Here is a 20,035-nt window from a genome sequence, read left to right as displayed (position 1 = left end):
AGTAAAAGAATATTTTTTCGGGAGGGAACTTCCTTAGTGGCCCAGTGGCTGAGACTCCACACTCCCAATGCAGGGGGCTGGGGTCCAATCCCTGGTCAGGGAACTAGATCCCACGTGCTGCAACTCAGAGTTTGCATGCCACAGCCAAAGATCCTGTGTGTCACAACTAAGACTTGGCACAGCCAAATAAATAACAGGTTTTTAAAAAAAAGAATATTCTTTTTACACTTGCAATAAGTAGGTGCTTCTGTTATTAAAATTAAATTATAACTTTGTTTTCACTAGTCTTCATTTATGTTACATTTTATGACTTTTTTCTTATGCTTCTCTTTGTTTAAAATCTTGAAATGATTTGATGTTAATGCAGGAATTTATCATAGTACTATGGTAACATAATTTGTGGTTTTCTGTTAATAGAAATAAGTTAAGAAAGGTAAATGGTGTTGAGAAAAAGTGGGGACTTTTCTGCAAAACAATGACTTTGAATTAAATCATTAAAAAAAAATAATTCTTGAGCATATGTTACTAGTGGATACACTACAACAAAGAAAAAAGACATGGTTCTTACTCTCAAGGTGGTTACATTTTAGTGGGAGAAACAAACATAAATAAAGATAATGATTCTGAATTATGATCAATACTATGAATAAAATAAAATAATGCAATACAGGGTGACCGGAAGGACAAGCTTAGGTTAGTCAAGCAAGCCCTCTCTGCACACGTGGCATTTCAGCTGAACAGTAAAGACTGTTGAGACTCTAAAAGAATAAAGAACAGTAAAGACTCTTTACACAGTTGGAGGGAGCCAACTGTGTAAAGAGCTAGAAGAACAGTATACCAGACAGAAGAAACAACTTCAGAAGCCCTTAGCCTCTTCCAAGAACTGTCAGAAGTCCTGTGCCACTGAGTGGTGATAGGAAGTTACAGAGAGAGACTGAGACCTTGCAAGAACTTGACAGCCCTGGCATAGAATGTGGTTTCTGTCATGTGGGAAGAATTTCTGTCAACTGGGAAGCCATTGAAGGCTGTTAAAGTAGGGAGTCATGTGATATGATTCCATTTTTTTTAAATTTATTATTTATTTGGCTGTACCAGGTCTTAGTTGGAATATGTGGGATCTGTAATTTCAGCATGTAAACTCTTGGTTGCAGCATGAGGGCTCTAGTTCCCTGACCTGGGATCGAACCTGGGCCCTCTGCATTGAGTGTGCAGTCTTGGCCACTGGACCACCAGGAAAGTCCCCATGATTTCATTTTTTAAAAATCACTCTGGCTTCTATGTGAAGAATGGATTGGACTGAAGCAGGGGTGGGAGCAAGAAGACCAGTGAGAGAGAAGACAGTCCTAGTCAGTCACTTGGGTGAGAGAGAAAGTGGATTCGCATACTGCACTGAAGTGGAGGGAGACAGACTGGAAATATACTGGAGGTAAAGCCGACGTGGGCACCCCATTCCAGCACTCTTTCCTGGAAAATCCCATGGACGGAGGAGCCTGGTGGGCTGCAGTCCATGGGGTCGCTAAGAGTCAGACACGACTGAGCGACTTCACTTTCACTTTTCACTTTCATGCATTGGAGAAGGAAATGGCCACCCACTCCAGTGTTCTTGCCTGGAGAATCCCAGGGACGGGGGAGCCGGGTGAGTCTATGGCAGTTGCACAGAGTCGGACACGACTGAAGCGACTTAGCAGCAGCAGCAAAGCCAACATGACATGAGGATGAACTGGAATACTTTTGCTTCCTAGAAACCAAGAGGTACATTTCAAGAAAAAAGGTAGAATCAATACTGTTAGATGCTGCTGAGAAGCCAAGGAGGTTGGTAATTGAGAGAATGTAGCTGGATTTATTTTTTGAAGAATTAATTAAAGAAAAGGTGCACAAAATTTTCTGGAGAGGTGGAGGTATTCTGCGTCTGAGAGGAGTATGGATCACATGGGTGTATATCCATTTGTCAAAAGTATACTTCTAGAATTTGCAATTAAAAAGTACAACTTTTCAGGTACACTTTACCTGTGAAAACTGTAAAATAATAGTAATTGAATAGGGATGGAGAACGGATGGAAGTATGGATGAAACAAGAATGACAGAATGTTCACAGCTATTGAAGCTTGGTGATGAATACATAAGGATTCATTTGTATTCACTTTGCATATGCTTGACATTTTCCATAATAATGCTTTTAAAAGAAATTTATTAGTAGTCTTCAAGAGGAAGAGGATGAAAAACCAATTTTATGGGTTAAAAGGAAAGGAAATGCCTCTGGGTCGTCCCAGTGCACCAGCCCCAAGCATCCAGTATGGGGAGGGAGGAGGATTCAGGATGGGGAACACATGTATACCTGTGGCGGATTCATTTTGATATTTGGCAAAACTAATACAATTATGTAAAGTTTAAAAATTAAAAAAAAAAAAATGAAAGGAAATGATAAAAGCATGAAGAGTGGTGGCTGTAGTCTACTACCCAGTTGTGAAATCTAGAAGTGAATGAAGAGAGCAGAGCACCGAGTAGTGTGTGTGCTGTGTGCACAGTCACGGCCAACTCTTTATGACCCCATGGACTGCAATCCACCAGTCTCCGCGGCCTGTGGGATTCTCCAAGCAAGAATACTGGAGTGGATTGCCATTTCCTGCTCCAGGGCAGCTTTCCGACTCAGGGATCAAACCTGAGTCTCCTGCATCTCCTGCATTTGCAGGCAGATTATTTACCATTGAACCACCTAGTTCCCTGACTAGAAGGAGGTATTGGTTCAAGTGAAAGGAGTTTTTTAAGATTAAAAAAAATTGTGTTTATTTATTTGGCTGTGTCGGTCTTAGTGGCAGCATGCAGGATCCTTCACTGTGGCGCAGATTCTCTAGTTGTGGCACATGGACCCCAGAGCCCCTGGGCATAGTTGCTCCGCAGCCTGTGGATCTTAGTTGTCTGACCAGGGATAGAACCACATCTCCTTCATTGTAGGGTGAATTCTTAACCACTGTACCACCAGGAAAGTCCTGTGAAAGATTTTTTTAAATGGAGGAGGCCCAGGCATGTTTTGAGTAAAGAGCGAAGAAATGAGTGGAGGAAGGCTGTGTGTTTATGGAAGCGGTTCACCAGGTTTGTGAGTTTGAAGGAGCCTGGGGATCAGTGAGGCTGGCCCCTGCTGCTGTGGTGGTACCTGGGCTCAGGCCAGAACCCTGCTCTTCTGACTCTTGTCTGGTGGTGACTGATATTTGGAGGAGGAAAGAAAGAAAGTGGGGTCCAGCTTAATGTTCCCTCTGAAATAGAAGTCATTGTTAAATTGAAGAGTTTAGCTTGCATGATTGAAATGACGAGTTTAGATTTCCTTTTAAGGAGGACAGTTTTGGAATGGCATTGGTAGAGAAGGTGCTAAGAATAGCTAATAAGTGAATGAAAGGGTCAGTGCAGTTTTTAAAAATACCCATGTACATATTGTACTGACAGAAATCAGGTATGCCTTATGGTTGGACAGGATTGACAAAGGACATCTTCTTGGAGACTGTTGATGTTCTTTTTGAAGAAATATTCCCTGAAATCATCGTGCAGTATCTTCCAGAGGCTTTTTTTTCTTTTTTTTGGAGAGATGTTTAAATTCAGAGATGGGATTATATATTCTTGAGAGTTAGGAGGTGTACACTACAGTCTGTTGAGTTTAGAAGACTCTGTGTCTCTGCTAGAAAGATAAAAAGCAGAGGATGGCTTCTAAAAGTTGGCTGTTGGGACTTTGCTGGTGGTCCAGTGGCCGTGCTCTCAGTGCACGGGAATCAGCTTCGATCCCTGGTCAGGGAACTAGATCCTACATTCTACAACTGAGTTTCCATGCTGCAACTTAAAGACCAACTTAAAGATCTTCCATGCCACAGCTAAAGATGGTGCATGCCACAATGAAGATCAAAGACCCCACGTGCCACAACTAGACCCAGCACAGCCAAATAAATAAGTAAATACTAAAATTCATTGATGTCTACACTGTCTACACTTAGTTCAGTTCAGTTCAGTCACTCAGTCGTGTCCAACTCTTTGCGACCCAATGAACTGCAGCATGCCAGGCCTCCCTGTCCATCACCAACTCCCGGAGTTCACTCAGACTCACGTCCATTGAGTCAGTGATGCCATCCAGCCATCTCATCCTCTGTTGTTGCCCTCTCCTCCTGCCCCCAATCCGTCCCAGCATCAGAGTCTTTTCCAATGAGTCAGCCCTTCACATGAGGTGGCCAAAGTACTGGAGTTTCAGCTTCAGCATCAGTCTTTCCAAAGAACACCCAGGACCAATCTCCTTTAGAATGGACTAGTTGGATCTCCCTGCAGTCCAAGGGACTCTCAAGAGTCTTCTCCAACACCACAGTTCAAAAGCATCAATTCTTCGGCACTCAGCTTTCTTCACAATCCAACTCTCACATCCATACATGACCACTGGAAAAACCATAGCCTTGACTAGACGGACCTTTGTTGGCAAAGTAATGTCTCTGCTTTTGAATATGTTATCCAGATTGGTCATGACTTTCCTTCCAAGGAGTAAGCATCTTTTAATTTCATGGCTGCAGTCACCATCTGCAGTGATTTTGGAGCCCAAAAACATAAAGTCTAACACTGTTTCCACTGTTTCCCCATCTATTTCCCTTGAAGTGATGGGACCAGATGCCATGATCTTAGTTTTCTGAATGTTGAGCTTTAAGCCAACTTTTTCCACTCTCCTCTTTCACTTTCCTCAAGAGGCTTTTTAGGTTCTCTTCACTTTCTGCCATAAGGGTGGTGTCATCTGCATATCTGAGGTTATTGATATTTCTCCCAGCAATCTTGATTCCAGCTTGTGCTTCTTCCAGCCCAGCGTTTCTCATGATGTACTCTGCATATAAGTTAAATAAGCAGGGTGACAATATACAGGCTTGACATACTCCTTTTCCTATTTGGAACCAGTCTGTTGTTCCATGTCCAGATCTAACTGTTGCTTCCTGACCTGCATATAGGTTTCTCAAGAGGCAGGTCAGATGGTCTGGTATTCCCATCTCTTCCAAAATTTTCCACAGTTTATTGTGATCCACACAGTCAAAGGCTTTGGCATAGTCAATTAAGCAGAAATAGATGTTTTTCTGGAACTCTCTTGCTTTTTCCATGATCCAGTGGATGTTGGCAATTTGATCTCTGGTTCCTCTGCCTTTTCTAAAACCAGCTTGAACATCTGGAAGTTCACGGTTCACGTATTGCTGAAGCCTGGCTTGGAGAATTTTAAGCATTACTTTACTAGCGTGTGAGATGAGTGCAATTATGCGGTAGTTTGAGCATTCTTTGGCATTGCCTTTCTTTGAGATTGAAATGAAAACTGACCTTTTCCAGTCCTGTGGCCACTGTTGAGTTTTCCAAATTTCCTGGCATATTGAGTGCAGCACTTTCACAGCATCATCTTTCAGGATTTGAAATCGCTCAACTGGAATTCCATCACCTCCACTAGCTTTATTCGTAGTGATGCTTTCTAAGGCCCACTTGACTTCACATTCCAGGATGTCTGGTTCTAGGTGAGTGATCACACCATTGTGATTATCTTGGTCGTGAAGATCTTTTTTGTACAGTTCTTTTGTGTACTCTTGCCAACTCTTCTGAATATCTTCTGCTTCTGTTAGGTGCATACCATTTCTGTCCTTTATCGAGCCCATCTTTGCATGAAATGTCCCCTTGGTATCTCTAATTTTCTTGACGAGATCTCTAGTCTTTCCCATTCTGTTGTTTTCCTCTATTTCTTTGCATTGATTGGTGAGGAAAGCTTTCTTATCTTTTCTTGCTGTTCTTTGGAATTCTGCATTCAGATGCTTATATCTTTCCTTTTCTCCTTTGCTTTTCGCTTCTCTTCTTTTCACAGCTATTTGTAAGGCCTCCTCAGACAGCCATTTTGCTTTTTTGCATTTCTTTTCCATGGGGATGGTCTTGATCCCTGTCTCCTGTACAATGTCATGAACCTCCATCCATAGTTCATCAGGCAGTTTATCAGATCTAGTCTCTTAAATCTATTTCTCACTTCCACTGTATAATCATAAGGGATTTGATTCAGGTCATACCTGAATGGTCTAGTGGTTTTCCCTACTTTCTTCAATTTAAGTCTGAATTTGGCAATAAGGAGTTCATGATCTGAGCCACAGTCAGCTCCCGGTCTTGTTTTTGCTGACTGTATAGAGCTTCTCCATGTTTGACTGCAAAGAATATAATCAATCTGATTTTGGTGTTGACCATCTGGTGATGTCCATGTGTAGAGTCTTCTCTTGTGTTGTTGGAAGAGGGTGTTTGCTATGACCAGTGTGTTCTATTGGCAAAACTCTATTAGCCTTTGCCCTGCTTCATTCCGTATTCCAAGGCCAAATTTGCCTTGTTACTCCACGTGTTTCTTGACTTTCTACTTTTGCATTCCAGTCCCCTATAATGAAAAGGACATCTTTTTTGGATGTTAGTTCTACACTTAAGGTTTGTATATTTTTCTGTTAGTAAATGATGTTCAATAAGGACAAAAAACAATTTGGGAATTTCTGTCCTTCTCTTTGGTTGGCTAAACTCATTTTGAATATTGATTCTGTTATGCAGAATATTAGCTGTCCTTCTCAGCTTCCTATTTCAGCAAATATATATATTTCCTTTTTAAACCGCTTATGGTACCTGGAATGGAGTGGGTGGTTGGAAAGGTGTAACATTTATAAAGTGGATGGAATTTAGCAATTGATGTGAGAGAAAAGGAAAAGGAGAAACCAAGAGTAATATCAAGGTTTCAAGCAAAATGACTGGGAGGATGGGGATGCCCTTGCCAAATAGGAAACATAATAAAGAAAACAGTTTTGGGAGGGAATGAGATTAATTCTGTATCAAACATACAGAGTTTGAAAGGCCGGCAAACTGTCAGCCAGGTGAAAATGCAGGACTGGAGGCAGGATATGTGGAGACTGGAAATACTGGATTGGGAATCACTCAAATTTAATAGTTGAGGGACTTTACTGGTGGTACAGTGGATAGGAATCCACCTGCCAACGCAAGGGACACAGGTTTGATCCGTAGTTGAGGAAGATCCCACATATTGTGGTGCAGCTGAGTCCATGTGCCACAGCTGCTGAGCCCGAGTGCTGCAACTACTGGAGCCGGGGTGCTCAAGGGCCCGAGAGCCACAACTGCTGAGCCTGTGTCCTGCAGCTGCTGAAACCCGTGTGCCCAGAGCCCGTGCTCCACTAGAGAAGCCATCTCAATAAGCCCACATGCTGCAACTGGAGAGTAGTCGCCGCTCTGCACAGCCAGAGAAAGCCCATGTGCAGCAACAAAGACCCGGTGCAACCAAAAATAAAATTGATTAATTTTTAAAAATTTACTAGTTGCAACTGTGAGATTAGATGAAATTGCTGTGAAGAATGTGAAGAGAGAGGTCCAAGGACAGAAGCTGGAGAAATAAACGTTTAGAGAGTAGAAGAAGGAAAAGCAGAGATTAGCAGATTAGAGAGTCAGCAAGTTTATGATGAATAAGACATTGGTTTATGATAGTTTATGATGAATAAGACATTCATCATAAGGAGTTTGCATTCTTGCAGACAACAAAACACATAAATAGGTAATCCCTTCAGATAGTGACGTGCATTATGCTAGAGAGTGGCTGAGTGTGGAAGCTCTTTCAATTGGGTGGTCAGGATTCATCCATCACTTCAAAGACATGGCACTTGAGCTGATGCGTAAATGATGTGGGGGAAGCTTTCATTTAACAGTATGAAAGCAGAGCTTTGTAAGTCAAGAAATTCAGAGGCGAGATGGGCAAGATATGGAGTATCAGAAATAGGATTTACCCTCCCACTAGAAATAACAACTTTACAAATACACAAATGTGTTTGAAACAACAGTTTTTCAAGGCACTGGACATCAGATAGTGAAGGACAGTGATCAGTGAGAAATGGAAAACAAGATGAGTCCTCTGACAACTCCTGTGTCCTGGCTTGAGGGAACCTCTGGGCCACAGTGTGGGAAATGGGGAGCCCAGGCAAAGCCCGGTGGACCCTCTCAGTTGAGGAAACACTGCTGAGAGTGTGGGGAGAATGAGGGAGCTGAAGTTTGTAGGACAGAATATGGGAGAGGAGAGAGCAGCTAAGAGGGAGAAGTCTGGAGATTTGTGGAGGGTTCCCCTAAGTATTCAGCAGAGTGCTTTTTGGCATATGTACGTGACTGGTCAAGACTGAGGCAGGAGGGGGTCCCCACCCCGGAGGATTGGAAGTAACAGTGTCTGTCTAGCACCCAAACACTGTCAGTAATGGTGCCTGTTTCTGTGGACTAGAAACTTCCCTAATCCATGGATCATTATCAGCATATTGAGCATTAGTACTACTAGAGTTCTCACCTCAGGAGTAGGGAGTAATTAGCCCTACCTAATTTTGAAGTCTGACTTGAGAATCCTAAAAGCAGAACCTGAAAGGAATAAACTATTTCAAGATAATTTAGCCGCATCTCAGAACGACGCTCAAAAATATTTATAGGAATTCGAAAGTATTCAGGATCCAGCAAAAATTCTGTGTCTGTTATTCAAAGCAGAGATTTTTCAGGCATGTAAAAACCAGAAAATACAAGCATAGTGAAGAGAAAAGTCAATTGAAACCAACTCATAGTTGACCACGATGTTAGAATTAGCAGACAAGGATATTAAAACACTTATTATAACTATGTTTCAGATAGTTCAAAAGGTCAAGCAGAGACATGGAAAATATATATTTTTAAAAGCCCCAAGTCAAATTTCTAGAACTGAAAACTATAATGTTTGAGATGAAAAATATACTGGATGGAATTGTGGCAGATTCGATACTGTAGAATAAAAGATTAATTTAAAGAACAGAAGGCAATGGCACCCCACTCCAGTACTCTTGCCTGGAAAATCCCATGGATGGAGGAGCCTGGTAGGCTGCAGTCCATGGAGTTGCTGAGGGTCGGAAACGACTGAGCAACTTCCCTTTCACTTTTCACTTTCATACATTGGAGAAGGAAATGGCAGCCCACTCCAGTGTTCTTGCCTGGAGAATCCCAGGGACGGGGGAGCCTGGTGGGCTTCCGTCTATGGGGTCGCACAGAGTCAGACACGATGGAAGCGACTTAGCAGCAGCAGCAGCAGAAACTATCCAACGTGAAACACAAAGAGAAAAAGAGTAAAAATCCAAAAAGTGAAGAGTATCAGTGTGTTGTGGACAACTTCAGTCACCCCAATGTCCCTGTAATTGGAGTCTCTAAAGAAGGCACGTGCTGTTGTGTGCTTAGCTGCTCAGTCGTGTCCGACTCTTTGTGACCCCATGGACTCTAGCCTGCCAGGCTCCTCTGTCCATGGGATTCTCCAGGCAAGAATACTAGAGTGGGTTGCCATGACCTCCTCCAGGGGATCTTCCCAACCCAGGGATCAAACCCAGGAATCCCACATTGCAGGTGGATTCTTTACAGTCTGAGCCACCAGGGAATCCCAAAGAAGGCATGTTGGGTCAGAAAAAAATAGCTAAGAAATAATGGCCTCAAATTTTCCAAATTTGATAATAATTGTAGACCGATAAATCCAAAAAGCTCAGTGTGCTTGAAGCACAAGAAATGAAGAAAACCACATCAAAGCCCATCCTTAAACAGATTACTCAAAGCCAGTGGTCAAGAAAACCTTAAAACCAGAGGAAAGAAGACACACTACTAACAGAGGAACAAAGAATTTCTCATTGGAAGCAATGCAAGCAAGAAGACAGTAGAGCAACATCTTGAAAGCACCGAAAGAGAAATTAACCTCGAATTCTATAACCAGTGAAAATTTCTTTCAAAATTGAAGGCTAAATAAAGACTGTTTCAGATATACTAATACAAAAACTGAAATAATTTATCTGTATCTTACTATAAGTAATGTTAAGGGAGGAAAGAAAATGATGCCAGATGGAAATATTAATCTACACAAAGGAATAAAGAGCTCAGAAAATGAAAACTACACAGGTTAAATATGTCAGACTTTTTTTCCTGTTACTCAGATCTCTAAAAGAGAATTGATTGATTGAAGAACAATAATACAGATGCATTATGGGTTTATAACATTTGTATCTGTGAACTATACAATAAGAGTGGCATAAAGACCTAAAGAGGGAAAATGGTAGAATACTGTTATAAGGTTCTTATATGTGAATTAGTATAATTTCACTTGAAGCAAAGAGAATACAGTTGACCCTTGAACAATGCAGAGATTAGGGTCACTGACCTCTGTACAGTCGAAAATCCAAATATAACTTATATTCAGCTGTTCCTATACTCGGTTGTCATATCTGGGGTTCTTCCACACCCTCTTATTCACCCAACTGGAGATTGTGTGAGAGTACAGTATTTACAATTGAAGAAAAAAATCGACATATAAGTGTACTTGCACAGTTGAAGCCCGTGTTGTTCAAGGGTCATCTGTACTCAACTCATTCTGTGAGGCCAGCATTACTCTGATAACAAAACTAGGCAAAAACATTGCAAGAAAAGAAAATTACAGATCAGTATCTCTCATGAACGTAAATGCAAAAATTCTAAGCCTGCCCTTGCTGCTCCTGCTAAGTCGCTTCAGTCGTGTCCGACTCCATGCTACCCCATAGACGGCAGCCCACCAGGCTCCCCCGTCCCTGGGATTCTCCAGGTAAGAACACTGGAGTGGGTTGCCATTTCCTTCTCCAATGCATGAAAGTGAAAAGTGGAAGTGAAGTCACTCGGTCATGTCCGACTCTTGGCGACCCCATGGACTGCAGCCCACCAGGCTCCTCCATCCATGGGATTTTCCAGGCAAGAGTACTGGAGTGGGGTGCCATTGCCTTCTCTGATTCTAAGCCTAATTTTAGCATATTGAATCTAATAATCTGTAAATGGATCATATGTAAACAAGTAGGGTTTACCCAGGATGGTAGGGTTGGTTTAACGTTAAAAATCAATGTAATACACCATATTAACAAAATGAAAAAGAAAAATCCTATGATCAAGAGATGCAGACAAAGCATTTGACAGACGTCATATCTATTCCTGATGAAAATGCTCAGCAAAATAATAGAAAGGAACTATTCAACTTGATAAAGGACTTTTATGAAAATTTGACAGTTAACATTGAGCTCAATGTTGAATGACTGAATGCTTTACTCCTACAATGAACAACAAAAAACAACAAAAAAGAACAGGATGTCTGGTACAACGTTTCTCTTCAATGCTGTACTGGAATTTCTAGTCAGGGCAAAAAGACAAAGAAACGAGAGGAGAGAGAAGTGAGAGGAGAGGAGAGGGAGCCAAAATAGTACATACTGTGTGATTCAGTGCCTATGAACTCTGGAAAATGCAAACTAACTTATGCTGACAGAAAGCACGTTACTAGTGGCCTAGGGAGGGAGAGCAGGAGGGAAGGATTAAAACTGGGACAAGATGGGGGACTTCCCATCATGCAAGAATTCTCCGGGCAATGCAGGGGACTCAGGTTTGATTCCTGGTTGGATCAGTACCAGCTCACTAAATGAAAAAAGGACCATACTTAGTGGTTTGCATGTTTAGAAAGCTGTGACAAACCTGAAGAGTGTATTAAAAAGCAGAGACATCACTTTGCCAACAAAGGACCCAAAGCTGTGGTTTTTCCACTAGTCACGTATGGATGTGAGAGTTGGACCATAAAGAAGGCTGAGTGCAGAAGAACTGCTCCTTTCAAATTGTGGTGCTGGAGAAGACTCTTGAGAGTCCCTTGAACAGCATGGAGATTAAACCAGTCAATCCTAAAGGAAATCAACCCTGAGTATTCATTGAAAGGACTGATGTGAAGCTCCAGTACTTTGGCCACTTTATGCAAAGAGCCGACTCATTGGAAAAGACCCTGATGCTGGGAAAGATTGAACGCAGGAGGAGAAGGGGTCAGCAGAGGATGATATGGTTAGATAGCCTCACCGACTGAACGGCCACGAATTTGAGCAAGCTCCAGGAGACAGTGGAGGACAGAGGAGCCTTACTACAATCCATGAGCTCACAAAGAGTCAGACACAACTTAGTGACTGAACAACAACAACAAATTTTTAGAAAGCTGAGGAAAAAGAAAGGATCCTAAATGTTTCCAAAGGAGAATCAGGTCATATTCAAAACATTAGGATTTATAATATTGAATTTCTGTATAGCAACTCTGGGGTGCTAGAAGACAATGGAGCATGGCCTTCATATTTTTGAAAGAAAGGTTTACTAACTTGAACTTCTGTATCTGACTGTGTGTGTGGATAAAAATATTCCATATGTTAAATATATGGATAAAATTAGGACATTTCAGTCATTTAAAATGTCAAAAAATTCACTTCCTGTATACCTCTTATTAGGAAATAATTGGAGTCTGTGCTCCAGGAATAAACCATAAAAGAGGAGGACAAAAGGTCTAGGAAAATGCTCCAGTGAAGGGGAGAGAGTGAGGAACCCCAGAGATGAAGGGAGAGAGGCATCCCTGGCAAAGTGTCCGCTATTTAGTGGTCTGGAGAGCAGACAGTCTCAGCTGGCACAGGAGAAAACCCCCAAGGGATGTATTCAAGACTGCAGTGAAATTGACAGATTACCTGAAGTGTTTGAACTTATTAAGAGGAGACTCACCACTTTGTTGGAGGGTTTGCGGGTGAATTAGTGAAAACACATAATAAATACCAAGTTAAAAAAATCTGATAGAAAGTATAAGACGAAGTAGTAATTTTTAGTTCCAGGGAAAAGAAGAAATATCCAAGAAAGGAGACTTATTCCTTATGATTCAGCTGTATATGTTATTTACTGAGTAATAGCATTGTTAGAGCTGAATATTGATTTGAACAAAAATTGTGATTTATATTGGGAGGATGGGAGAAGGGAGGTACGTTTGTGTTGTGGGGTGGCAGCAGAAGAGCATGCTCAGTGGTGAGAACATGGAAGTGATGGGGTGTGGTTTATTCTTTTAAGAATTTGGATAGTAAAGGGAAGGGGAAAAATAGGATATCTGGAGAGGTTATAAGGCCAAAAATAACTTTTTCAGAATAGAAGAGATTGGGCTTCCCTGGTGGCTCAGTGGTAAAGAATCCACCTGCCAATGCCAGAGACACAGGTTCAATCCCTAATCTGGGGAGACCCCACATGCCAAGAAGCAGCTAAACCTGTGTGCCACAACTATTGAGCCTGTGCTCTATAGTCCAGGAATCACAACTACTGAGCCAGTGTGCCGCAACTAGTGAAGTCCATGTGCCCTGGAGCCTCTGCTCCACAGCAAGAGAAGTCACCGCAATGAGAAGCCCACGTGCCTCAGCTAGAGAGTAGCCCCCGCTTGCTGCAGCTGGAGAAAAAGCCCACACAGCAATGAAGACCCAACAGAGCCACAAATAAATACATAAATAAAATTATAGATAGAAGAGATTATGAAGTATTTGTAGGTTGAGGAGATGGATTTACTAGAAAGGGAGAAAGAAGGGTGCCTTAGATAATAAGATCCCAGAGGAGGCAGTATGGTGTAGGTCATGAGTTTAGCAACAAGTGGTGAGGTTAACCTTGCAGAGCAGTCAAGGGAGGAAATGGGTGAAGATGCAGAGGTTTAAGGTATAATCACCAGAGAAAAAATGAGGGGCTTTTGGAACTTTGTATTGGATAGGCTCACAAGATACTCTTAGGCATTGTCATCTTCAGAAAGGATGGGCTTAGGGAGAATGCCTAGTGGGTGGATTTGACGTCTTTGAGGAGAGCAGAAAAGGTACAGGATAGATGAGTGAAGGATGTGGTACAGTAGGTCAGTCATTCAGCCCAGTCTTGGCACCTAGAAGGCATTGGAAGTTTTGTTGAAAGAACGAATGATGGACCAGAAGGCCTGTGTTCGAGTCTGGGAAGGATCCACTGACAGAAGTTACATTGTTTCCCTCCTGGGCTCAACAGCAGGGGGGCAGCAGGTGAGCCAAGGATCACAGCTGCTTGCCAGGCCTTTCCGGAGCTACTGGGAAGGAGCACAGGGAAAGGGAGGAAGAGGAAGTGCTGGGAGATAGCAGAAAACACTTCCTAAAACAAGTAACTTTGCAACCAGGGTTTGAAGGTTAAGTGGAAGTTCACCAGAAAGACGGGATGAGGACAGGCTGTCCAGGCAGAGGTGCTGAATGTCAGCACTGAGTGCAAGTTAATTGGTATGATTTGTAAAGGAACCAGTTTTGTAACTTCCTCCAGCTCTGCACTCCAGAAGCTGAAGGGGAAAAGGAGAAGGATTTGGCAAGACAGGGATGTCCTAAGGACAAGTTGGTGGTGAGCAAATTTAGGACATTGCCGAGAAAAGTCACCAAGATGCCTGTCGGCTAGAGCTCTGAATACACAGTGAGGGAAGAGGAAAACCACAGAACTAGATGGGACAATGAAGACTCCTTACAGATTCAAGTGGAAGGGAGGAGTGGAAGAGGTTCTTGTGGTCAGAGGCGGATCTCAGAGTTCATGGACCTCAGTGTGGAGAGGTCCGGATGGATGGCAAGACCCAGCCTCGAGTCCTGCCCACCTCCTCGTTGAAGCAGGAAGGAGATGAAGCTGCCTAGGATGGGTCTAGAGTATCTGATGCCTGTAGACTGAGTTTAGTGCCCTTCCTTCCCTAAGTTGTTCAGTTGCATTCTCTGACTGTTTTGTAATTGACTAGTTTGTCTTTCCCACCAATCTGCAAGTTTCAAGGGGGTGGGGCAAAGACTGTCTTCCTTACCACAGCACCTAGCATGTAATATGTACCCAACAAATACTTGTTAAACAAATGAATGGAAGTGAGAGAAAGGCGAGGATATGGTGTAAGTTTTCTTTTTTTGTTGTTGTTTTGTTTTTTATTTATTTTTAACTGGGGCACAATTGCTTTACTATGTTATGTTGGTTTCTGCCATATATCAGCATGAATCAGCCATAAGTATACGTTTGTCCCTTCTCTCTTGAGTCTCCTTCCTACCTCCCACCCCATCCCACCCCTCTAGGTTGTCACAGAGCACAGAGTTCGAGCTCCCTGCATCATACAGCAAATATCCACTGCCTATGTAATTTTACATATGGTAATGTGTATGTTTCAATGCTACTCTCTCAATTTGTCCCACCCTCTCCTTCCCCATGGTGTAAGTTTTATGAATGAAAATATTTAAGCTTCTGAAGATGAGGTCAAGGGAGAGGAATGGTGGAGATCATCAAATTAAGTCCCAAAGTGTTCCAGACATTTGTAGAAAAGAAATAAAGATGGGAAGAGACAAGAAATAAAGAGGTGGAAGAGAATAAAGAAGGAAATGATCTTGAGAAAAACAGGAATTGGCAGTAAGGAGCAGTGATCTTTCTGGACCATTTTTGTTGCCTTCTGAGATGCTGGACAGTGAGAAAAGGTAAGAACCCTGGTGAAGGAGATAGTGTCTTCTGGGGAAAAGCATTTTAATTGGTACTTGAAAGAACGAGCAGGAATGTGAAGTGAATGTGAGGCAGAAGACCAGGGCTTCTAGGCAAGAAGAGACATTATATGTAAAGGCACAAAGGGCCGAGAAGTTGGTGTGTGCTCCACCAGGCTTCAGAATGGGTGAGTGAGGCAGGGGCGATAAAAAAGCTCACTTAGGCAAATGAACTGAACTTTTATCCCTCAAGAGAGGTGATAAGAGTGAAGAATTTCGAGGAGAGTGATGTGATCTTGTTTGCAGTTTACAGTTTGCATTTGATGGAAGTGATTTGGAGGATGGATTGAAATAAGATGGGACCCAAAGCACAAAGACTAGAGAGAAGGCTTTTGTAGTAGTGAGATTTAGAGAAGCTGTCTTTACCTACGGCAGTTAAAGAGGATAAAGAAGGGGTGATGAGTATGAGAGCTGTGTAAGAGATAGAAGCCACTGTACTTAGTGATTAATAAGGAAGTTAAGGGGTTAAGGAGGGAAGGTGGAGGGCCTGTAACCTCTATTATAAGTTTCCTGTTTGAGGATCTTGGTGAATGATAGTACCATTTACAGACATAGCAGATATAAAAAAGAGAGGAAATCTAAGGACAAAGATGGTGTTTCCTTTTGGACCTATTGGACCATCCAAGTGGAGACTAATAAAATATGGGGGCTTCCCTGGTGGCTCAGATGGTTAAGAATCTGCCTGCAATGCAGAAGACATGGGTTGTCTCGGAGTCAGAAAGATCCTTTGGAGAAGGGAATGACAACCCACTCCAGTAGTCTTGTCTGGAGAATTCCAGGGACCGAGGAGTCCGGCAGGCTACAATCCCTGGGGTCGCAAAGAGTCAGACATGGCTGAGCAGCTTTCACGCACTTTATGGGGGCTGCAGTTAAAGATTTGAAAATCATTATAGGGGAGCTTGTTGAAACTGTGGACTTTTTGATTATTGCGTCTTGTCATTATTGTGGTTATTAAAAATTGGTTATAGATAAGCCTTTAAAAAACATCTAAGCAGAGGCCGAGTCCGCAATGTAGAGGTCTTTAATTGGAAAGGATTTTTAGAGATGAAAGATTGAGAAAATTTCATAGTGTATAGAAAATAGTCGTTCTTTGAGAAAATTATTGCAAGAAACTTTAAAGAATTTGTCATCTGTTTTTCCTAATTGAGGCATAACATTTATTTGTAAAGTTCAGAAAATGCACAGTTCATTGATTTTTTTTCACATATGTGTACTTTCATGTAACCAAGACCTAGACAAAGACCATCTCTACCTCCTCATAAAGTTCCCTTTGCAACCTTGTAACCATGTTTTTTTCTTCTAGAGGTTTAGATCACTGTAAATTTAGAATGGGAGAATCCTGTCTCTCCTTAGCAAAGCCTGGTGGGCTCCAGGATCAGGAAGTCCACAGAGAAGAATAGAAGTCGAAACCTGGTTTGAATTTCGCAGTATGCGTCTTTTATTATTCTTACTTACAATTCCTCCAGTTTTTCCTTTTAATGGAAAGGAGATTTTTTCCATTAAAAATATCAATTTTTCTGTTCTTTCTGAAACTTAGCCTCTTAATACTCTTCCATCTTCTCCAGTATTTCTGAGAAATGAAGACTGCAGAGGGAGGGTTGCAGAACTGGAAAGCCTTTTGTTTTATTTGGGTTTCATTATGGTGTGTGTATGTATTATTGTTGTCTATCTTCCAGATTACTAGTTTTTGTTAAAAGAAACAGCACAGGGAACTGTACTTAATGTGATGACCTGAATGGGAAGAAAGCCCAAAAGGGAGGGGATATAAGTATATGTATGGCTGATTCATTTTGCTGTGCAGTAGAAACTAACACATTGTAAAGCAACTATGCTCCAATAAAAATTAATTAACCTTGATTGCTGGGAAAGATTGAGGGCAGGAGGAGGAGAAGGGGGTGACAGAGAATGAAATGGTTGGATGGCATCACTGACTCAATGGACACGAGTTTGAGCAAGCTCCTGGAGATGGCAAAAGACAGGGAAGCCCAGCGTGCTGCCTTCCATTGGGTCGCAAAGATTCGGACACGACTGAGCAACAGCAACAGTGGGCAGTATTTTTCTAAGTAGGGAATAATCCTTGAATACATCTGTTGAGATCTCTCTCCTTGAATACTTTTGTTTGACTTTTTAAAAATTATGCCTTTGGGGGAAGTTTTCATAGGACTAATTGTCTCAGTTTGTGGAGGTAGCTCTGTCTTTGCCACTTATTTTCCTTTATTGAGCAATAAACCATCTGAAATAATAGAATGCTTTGTTTCTTCTTTTGAAAGTTGTATTCAGAAATAAACCATACTTATGAAAGAGAAAAGAAAAACACACAGTTAAAAGAATAATTATAAAATAAACACCCATATACCTACTACATAGGCCAAGAAATAGAATCTATACCCTAGAAACCATGTGCCCCTTCCTGATTGAATCCCCCCGATTCCCTAAGATACTAATTAGCCTAAATTTTGTAATAGTTATTCCCTTTTCTTTATAGTTTTATAAACTATAAATATACATATGTGTCTTTATATATACATATACGTGATTTTAAAATTTATGTACTTGAATTTATGTTAATAGATTTATACTGGATTTGTATTCTTCTGTGACTTGCTGCTTTCACCTCGTATTGTGTTTTTGTAACTCATCCAGGTTGAGGCGTGTTGCTGTAGTTCATTCATTTTCATGCAGTATTATATTCTATTGTCTTAAAACACCATTGCCTATTTGTCTATTTTTAATGTTGATGAAAGTTTATTTTTTTCCTGTTAAAAATAGTGCTACTAAAAATATTTTTGTATTTATGCACAAACGTTTCTTTAGGGTATATATCTAGAAGTGCAGTCACTGGTTTGTACAGTAAGTACATAATCAAGTGTAGTAGGTAATGGCAGACTACTTAAAAATAGTGGTACCAGTTTTCCCTCCCGCTGGAATGGATGAGAGCTGCTATTGCTCTGCACCCTTGTCAACACTTGGTATTGCCCAACTTTTAAACTTTAGCCAGCCTGGTGGTGGTTAAATGGTATCTCTTTGTGGTTTTAATTTGCATTTTCCTGATTGACAGGAGACTGAACATCTTTTCATTTATTTAGGGCCGTGTATGCATCCTCTTAAGTGAAATTCATACTCAGTTATTTTGTAGAGTTTTCTGGTAGGCTGTCTTTTTCTTACTGTTTCATAGCATTTTTTTTTAAAATTATATTCTGGATGCTGACCTTTTGTCACAGTTATGAACTGCAAATCAACATGCTTCCTTTTTTTATTCTGCAAATCTGGTCATGCAAGGAGAGATGCCATATACAAACATGGAGAAGGAAACCTTTGACTGGGGCTCCTGTTCTAGTTAGGCATGTAGTGGAATGCCATGTGGTTCTGTAAGCTCAGGCCCTGCACTTGGAAGTGACTGCATCTTGGTTCCTGACTGCTGCTGACCTGTGGTGCTTGACTTTGCAGGTGGAACAGGAGGATTTTGTAATGGAAGGGCATGGCAAGACTCCACCTCCTGGTGAAGAAAGCAAACAGTGAGTCATGGTTTATTGAAAAAGGGTCTTATTTCAGATCTTCAGAAGCACTTTGGTTAAACCTGCTGAGAGCATATTTGCAAGGGATGTATATGTTGGGTACATTGTGAAACTCCCCAGTTGCTTTGGTGGCTGTTAATGCATTGCTTCTGTTTATAGACAGACTAACTGGAGGGGCAAGAAAGTTGGCTTTGTAGTTTTTCACACTTGACTAATTAAAATTTATGTTACGCTTTAGCAAAGGCTTTAAGGCTTAGGTTGTTTCAAATTGAACTAACTCAGTCTGGTTGATTTCCAAAGATAGTGTAAAATGGTATATCCTTTTCTTAGCAATGTCTTTATGAAGTGAACTGAATTAATAGACTGTTTCCCTGCATTCTAAGTGTGAATTTATTTAAATAGTACTTCCTGAAATTCTATTCCATTTAGTTATTTATACTTCTGATCTTTGTTGAAATAACAAATTGTTTCCCCAGAGGAACAGGAATTATAAATAATATGACTTAGCCAACATTCTAAATAATTCAGGATCTCTCCTCTAACTTCTTAAGGAGTGATAAGTTCTAAATCTGAAATTGAGAGTCCTCTGGGTAGCTTTCTGCTGGCAGTGAGTAGATTTTTTCCTCCCTCTGTCACAGAACTTGAAAAATTATGTTGCAGAGCAGACTGGTGTTTCATATGCCCTTTTAAAGGAAAAACAGTTAAGACTGGCTTCAAGTACTGACATAACTACCATTTTTTATTCAGACAGTAGTCTTCTAAGTTAATGGGACAGTGACTTGTGGAATTCACTGAAAATCTGTAGAGAGAAACTCTTTCTCTCATCTTTTTTTTTTCCCCCTCGAAAATAGTTTTGGTCTGTCCTATGAAAATTTTGTCTCCGAAACCCTTGGGAATGAATTATGCAGAATATGCTATGCTGCCACAAAGCCAGGTTCATTAAAGGAGAATGTTTGTCTTGTATTTGTTGTGAATGGAAACCAGGATATTTTCACAGCTGGTTTAATTTGCTAACCAGGCAGTTTTAAAAATAGCTTACAATATAAATCCTAACTTTGCTGTATTCTGTCAAATGCACTTATATTCTGCATGGGTGGATGGAATCAATTCATCTTTAGCAAATTAGAAAGCCTAACA

At 41.2% G+C, this 20,035-nt stretch overlaps 1 protein-coding gene across 10 annotated transcripts in view; it reads left to right on the top strand.

The window, feature by feature from the left end:
* TNRC6B (trinucleotide repeat containing adaptor 6B) overlaps positions 1 to 20,035 on the top strand; it is a 251,648-nt gene that overhangs the window by 78,918 nt on the left and 152,695 nt on the right. For 9 of the 10 annotated variants that reach the window (XM_006071279.4, XM_044940839.2, XM_044940841.2 and 6 more), the window contains one exon: positions 18,831 to 18,898. The exons of the other annotated variant lie outside the window; for it this stretch is intronic. In XM_006071279.4, the coding sequence (XP_006071341.2) occupies positions 18,831 to 18,898 (68 nt within the window). The remainder of the gene's footprint in view (positions 1 to 18,830; positions 18,899 to 20,035) is intronic. 10 annotated transcript variants of the gene reach the window in all.

Source organism: Bubalus bubalis, chromosome 4, assembly GCF_019923935.1.
Source record: "Bubalus bubalis isolate 160015118507 breed Murrah chromosome 4, NDDB_SH_1, whole genome shotgun sequence".
Taxonomy (NCBI): Eukaryota; Metazoa; Chordata; class Mammalia; order Artiodactyla; family Bovidae; genus Bubalus; species Bubalus bubalis.
Note: the sequence above shows the minus strand (reverse complement) of the source record. Positions and strands in the feature narration are given on the sequence as shown.